Source organism: Mandrillus leucophaeus, unplaced genomic scaffold, assembly GCF_000951045.1.
Source record: "Mandrillus leucophaeus isolate KB7577 unplaced genomic scaffold, Mleu.le_1.0 Scaffold112, whole genome shotgun sequence".
NCBI classification, from domain to species: domain Eukaryota; kingdom Metazoa; phylum Chordata; class Mammalia; order Primates; family Cercopithecidae; genus Mandrillus; species Mandrillus leucophaeus.
In genome coordinates this window covers 1,737,099-1,743,030 of record NW_012099432.1, presented here as the reverse complement: position 1 = coordinate 1,743,030, position 5,932 = coordinate 1,737,099, and the positions used below count along the sequence as shown (strand labels likewise).

The 5,932-nt window shown below is 50.6% G+C and overlaps 1 protein-coding gene across 5 annotated transcripts in view; it reads right to left on the bottom strand.

Moving 5' to 3' along the window:
- The window catches only part of LDLR (low density lipoprotein receptor), a 47,914-nt gene that overhangs the window by 12,601 nt on the left and 29,381 nt on the right, over positions 1 to 5,932 (bottom strand). For 4 of the 5 annotated variants that reach the window (XM_011994749.1, XM_011994750.1, XM_011994758.1 and 1 more), the window contains 3 exons: positions 5,519 to 5,660; positions 5,232 to 5,384; positions 3,732 to 3,902 (listed from right to left, as the gene is read on the bottom strand). In XM_011994749.1, the coding sequence (XP_011850139.1) occupies positions 3,732 to 3,902; positions 5,232 to 5,384; positions 5,519 to 5,660 (466 nt within the window). The remainder of the gene's footprint in view (positions 1 to 3,731; positions 3,903 to 5,231; positions 5,385 to 5,518; positions 5,661 to 5,932) is intronic. The other variant, XM_011994765.1, reaches the window with a different exon arrangement.

The following is a 5,932-nucleotide window of genomic DNA, read 5'->3' as shown; positions in this document are numbered from 1 at the left end:
GCTGAGGCAGGAGAATCACTTGAACCCAGGAGGCAGAGGTTGCAGTGAGCCGAGATCGTGCCACTGCACTCCAGCCTGGGCAATAGAGCAAGACTACATCTCAAAAAGAAAAAAAAAAGAAAAAGAAAAGAAAAACAATGAGTGTATTTTGAAGGGGACAGGGGAGCCACCTTCGGATCCCACAGTGCCCAGCATGCTCAGTCCTGAAGTTGAATGGCACAGAGGCTGATTGTCCTGCATCAACTGTCCCACGAATTATGGGATGGGGATAACCTTGGTACAGAACCATGCAGGTAGACCTGGGCCATTCAACATAAAGGCCCCAGGCAAGTCAACATTTCAAGTCCACTAGAGCTAGGCACGGTGACTCACGCCTGTAATCGCAGCACATTAGGAGACCACGACAGGAGAATCACCTAAGGCCAGGAATTTGAGACCAGTCTGGGCAACATAGCCAGAACTCCCTCCTCTCTACACGAATGAATGAACGAACGAACGAACGAACGAATGAATGAATGGCTTCTTTGCCAAATTTGAGGAGGTCTGGAATTCTAGCAGTGCCCCACCTTCCCAAAGAAAGAAGGTTTCCTGGCCTCTCCCAGGCAGTTTCCATTTTATCCTGCTTGTAACTGAACAAAGGTTTCAGCTACTCTGGGGGAAAAAAAAAAAAAGAATGGTCTGAAATTTGCTGATGTGCCATTTTTTTTTGTTTGCTAGAAGTCTAGGAGCACCATATCCCAGCAGCTCAAAGCAGGTTGGGCGCCCTCTGGTGGACAAATGAATGACGTCCTGACCCATACCTGGGTCTCATCACATCCAGGGAGCACAGTGAGACCAGGTCTTATAGGACGAAGACAGCCAGACCCTCACCCCAGTCCCCAAACTAAAGCAGGAGCCAAAAAGCTTAGGAATCCGATAATATTCCTTTTTTTTGGGGGGTGGGGTGGGGACGGAGTATCACTCTTGTCCCCCAGGATTGGAGTGCAATGGCACAATCTCAGCTCACTGCAACCTCCGCCTCCTGGATTCAAGTGATTTTCATGCTTCAGCCTCCCGAGTAGCTGGGATTACAGGTGTGTGCCACCACGCCTGGCTAATTTTTGTGTTTTAGTAGAGACAGAGTTTCACCATGTTGGCCAGGCTGGTCTCAAACTTCTGACCTCAGGTGATCCGCCTGCCTCAGCCTCCCAAAGTGCTGGTATTACACGTGTGAGCCACTGTGCCCTGCCCAGGAATCCAATAATATTCTAATGCATTATTTTTATTTTTAGAGATGGGAGTCTTACTATGTTGCCCAGGCTGGACTTCAACTCTTGGGCTCAAGCGAGTCTCCTGCCTCAGCCTCTGGGTGTAGCTAGGACTGCAGGCATGCACCTCCACACTGGCCTTTAATATGTTATTTTTTAAAATTTAAATTAATGAAAAAATCCCCCAATGAACAAAATATCAACATTTCCAAGGATCGGCTATGATCTTACACCTGCAGGACTCGGCCTCACTGGACCGCTGGCTCCAATAAAACTTTATTTACAGAAGCAAGTGGCCAGGCCTTGGCTATACTGTGATGATTTGAAAAAAAAAAAAAAAAAATGTTTTTGGAGACAGAGTTTTGCTCTGTCACCCAGGCTGGAGTCCAGTGGCATGACCTTGGCTCACTGCCTCCCAAGTTGAAGCAATTCTCTACCCTCAGCATCCCGAGGAGTTGGGATTACAGGCGCCCACCACTATGCCCAGGTAACTTTTGTGTTTTTTTAGTAGACTGGGGGTTTCACCATGTTGGCCAGGTTAGTCTCGAACTCCTGACCTCAAGTGATCTGCCCGCCTTTTCCTCCCAAAGTGTTGGGAATACAGGCGTGAGCCACCATGCCTGGCCAAAATTTTGTTTAAATTGCATTAATCTCAGCACTTTGGGAGGCCAAGGTGGGCAGATCGCTTGAGCCCGGGAGTTGGAGACCAGCCTGGGCCACAAGGCGAAACCCCGTCTCTACAAAAAAATTCAAAAATTAGCTGGGTGTGGTGGCTCATGCCTGTAGTCCCAGCTACCTGGGAGACTGAAGCGGGAAGATCACCTGGTCTCCAGGAGGTTGAGGCTGCAGTGAGCCGTGACAGTGCTCTATCACTCCAGTCTGGGGTACACAGTGAGACCGTGTCCCAAAAAAATAAAAATAAAGAAGTTTTGGCCAGGCACCGTGGCTCATGCCTGTAATCCCAGCACTTTGGGAGGCCAAGGCGGGTGGATCACGAGGTCAGGAGTTCAAGACCAGCCTGCCCTACATTGTGAAACCGTCTCTACTAAAAATACAAAAATATTAGCCGGGCATGGTGGTGGGCACCTGTAATCCCAGCTACTTGGGAGGCTGAGGCAGGAGAATCACTTGGACCCGGGAGGTGGAGGGTGCAGTGAGTCGAGATGGCGACACTGTACTCCAGCCGGGGCAACAGTGAGAGGCTCCGTTTCAAAAAAAAGAATTTTAAAAAATATATTGCATTACCATGTTGAATAGTTGGGTTTTAAAAGAAAAAAAATTAGTTTCTTTGTTACTTATTTTGTAGTAGAGATAGGGTCTTGCTGTGTTGCCCAGGCTGGACTTGAACTCCTGGGCTCAAGCCATTCTCCCACCTTGGCCGTCCGAAGTGCTGGGATTACAGGTATGAGTCACCAAAAAATAAATTGTAGGCCTGGTGTGGTGGCTCACGCCTATAATCCCAGCACTTGACAGGGGCCGAGGCGGGCAGATGACTTGAGGTCAGAAGTTTGAGACCAGCCTGGCCAATATTGTGAAACCCCATCTCTACTAAAAATGCAAAAATTAGCCAGGCATGGCGGCGGTGCCTGTAATCCCAGCTACTCTACTTGGGAGACGGAGGCAGAAGAATCGCTTGAACCTGGGAAGCGGAGGTTACAATGAGCCGAGACCGCGTCACTGCACTACAGCATGGGTGAGAGCGAGACTCTGTCTCAAAAAACAAAACAAAACAAAACAAAAAAAGGCCAGGCGTGGTGGCTCATGCCTATAATCCCAGCAGTTTGGGAGGCTCAGGCGGGCGGATCACCTGAGGTTGGGAGTTCACGACCAGCCTGACCAACATAGAGAAACCCTGTCTGTACTAAAAACACAAAATTAGCCAGGCGTGGTGGTGCATGCCTGTAATCCCAGCTACTCCGGAGGCTGAGACAGGAGAATCGCTTGAACCCAGGAGCCAGACGTTATGGTGAGCCGAGATTGCGCCACTGCACTCCAGCCTGGGCAACAAGAGCAAAACTCCATCTCAAAAAAAAAAAAAAAGTTGTAAAATTGTGTTAAAATGTACTGGATTCCTTAGCCTTTTGGAGCCTCTGCGAAAAGCTGCGTACTGAGGAATCCCTCCCTCTCCTTGCCTGAGTCCTGGCCTTTCTGGGCGGATGCCTGAAGGTGAGGCAGCGAATGTGCCTTGATAAAATTTCAGGACCCAGACTGTGTGTGGCTGACTTTGGGAACCAGGAACCTGAAGGACCCGGCCCCTCATATGATTTGGCCCATTTAATCCTTGCAAAGAGGGCAAGAACTGGTATTAGGCCCACTTTACAGATAGGGAAACTGAGGGCCCAGAGACACATGGCCCAAGTGAGAGAAGGTCAGCAAGGGAGTGAGGACGCCACCCTGGACTCCATCTCATGACCAAAATGTTCGTGGCCACTGAAGGGGCCCACCTCCTGGGGAAGGGGGGCCCAGGGAAGGCCCAGCCTTTACCTTGGTGAGACGTCGTCACTGTCTCCGCCGTGGTGAGCCCAGGGGTGGCCCCAGGCAGCTGGGAGGTGTTGGGAACAGGCCGGGTGGTTGTGTGCTGTGTCGCTACGGCTTTGGAGCTGACCATTAGCCTGACGGTGGAGGTCTCCTGGGTGGCCACTGCAGCCTCAGCCTCTGAAAGAATAAATAAACGTCTTCTGAGTGCCACATGGCTGCAAGCCCCTCTAATAAGTGTGCGCCTAATGATTAGGAGAAGTCTAAAATGACCTTGGGAGGCCAAGGCAGGAGGATCTCTTGAGTCCAGGAGTTTAAGACCAGCCTGGTCAACGTGGCAAAATCTCATCTCTACATACAACAACAACAACAAAAAATTAGCCAGGTGTGGTGGTGCACGCCTGTACTCCCAGCTACTCAGGAGGTTGAAGTGGAAGGATCGCTTGAGCCCAGAAGGTAGAGGCCACAGTGAGCTATGATCCCATCACTGCACTCCAGCCTGGACGTCAGAGTGAGACCCTGTATCAAAAAAAAAGAAACCAAAAAATAAAAAAATAAAATAAAGGCCGGGCGCGGTGGCTCAAGCCTGTAATCCCAGCACTTTGGGAGGCCGAGACGGGCGGATCACGAGGTCAGGAGATCGAGACCATCCTGGCTAACACGGTGAAACCCCGTCTCTACTAAAAAATACAAAAAACTAGCCGGGCGAGGTGGCGGGCGCCTGTAGTCCCAGCTACTCGGGAGGCTGAGGCAGGAGAATGGCGTGAACCCGGGAGGCGGAGATTGCAGTGAGCTGAGATCCGGTCACTGCACTCCAGCCCGGGCAACAGAGCTAGACTCCGTCTCAAAAAAAACAAAAAAACAAAAGGGAGATTCAATTTGCTTGAGGGAGGTGTTGGCCTCAATTGAGACTTTCTCAGAAGATGAGAAAAGTCCACAAAGGGGGCCTGGCACGGTGGTTGATGCCTGTAATCCTAGCACTTCAGGAGGCAGAGGTGAGTGGATCACCTGAGGTCAGGAGTTCGACACCAGCCTGGCCACCGTGGAGAAACCCTGTCTGTACTAAAAATACAAAAATTAGCCAGGCGTGGTGGTGCATGTCTGTAATCCCAGCTACTTGGGAGGCTGAGGCATGAGAATTGCTTGAACCCAATAGGGGAGGCAGCAGTGAGCCAAGATGGCACCACTGCACTCCAGCCTGGGTGACACAGCAAATCTCAAAAAAGAGAAATAAAAGTCAACAAAGGGGACCATTTCCTCTCTCAGGGCCCTTGTCAGAAATCATATCACCTCTTCAGGGGTCCGGGAAAGAGGAAACCAGGTATCAAAGGGGAACTGGGTATATGTCCAGCCCAGTGCTGATGTGTCCATCCACGGAAAGAAAAGTATGGTTTTCCCGACTCACGAGTCCTCACGATGACTTAGAGGTACCCATTTGACAGATAAGCAGAGAGTCTCAGGAGGGGCAGTTGGAGGACACAGGACACAGAAACAAGGCGTGTGCCGCACCTGTGAGGCAGCTCCTCATGTCCTTGGCCAGCAGCATGCCGTCCGGGCAGGTGCAGGTAAACTTGGGCGACTGGGGGTTGATCTGTGGGGCAGGTAGGCACAGATACTGGCAGCCGCCATTGCTCAGCGTGGTCCTCTCACACCAGTTCACTCCTGGGGCAGAAGAAGCGGAGTCAGGGCAGGAACCAGATCATCAGATAGACTAGAAGATTCCAGAAATTTCCAGAACATTCCAGAGTTTCCACAAGGAGGTTTCAAGTGGGGGGGTGGGGCTGACCCACCCTTACCTCTTGGCTGGGTGAGGTTGTGGAAGAGGACCATATCCTCTGGGGACAGTAGGTTTTCGGCCAACAAATTGATATCAGAACCTGTGAGGCGGTTGGCACTGAAAATGGCTTCATTGATGATATCTGTCCAAAATACTTTGTCCTAAACAGGCAGCAAGGAAGATGACAAATCCCATTAAACACTGGGATGAGATACAGGCCACCCTCTCTCCACAACTAGTTTGTTTGTTTGTTTTTTGAGACAGAATTTTACTCTTGTTGCCTAGGCTGGAGTACAGTGGCCCAGTCTCGGCTCGCTGCAACCTCCACCTCCCGGGTTCAAACGATTCTCCTGCTTCAGCCTCCCGAGTAGCTGGGATTACAAGCACATGCCACCACACCTGGCTAATTTTTTGTATTTTTAGTAGAGACGGG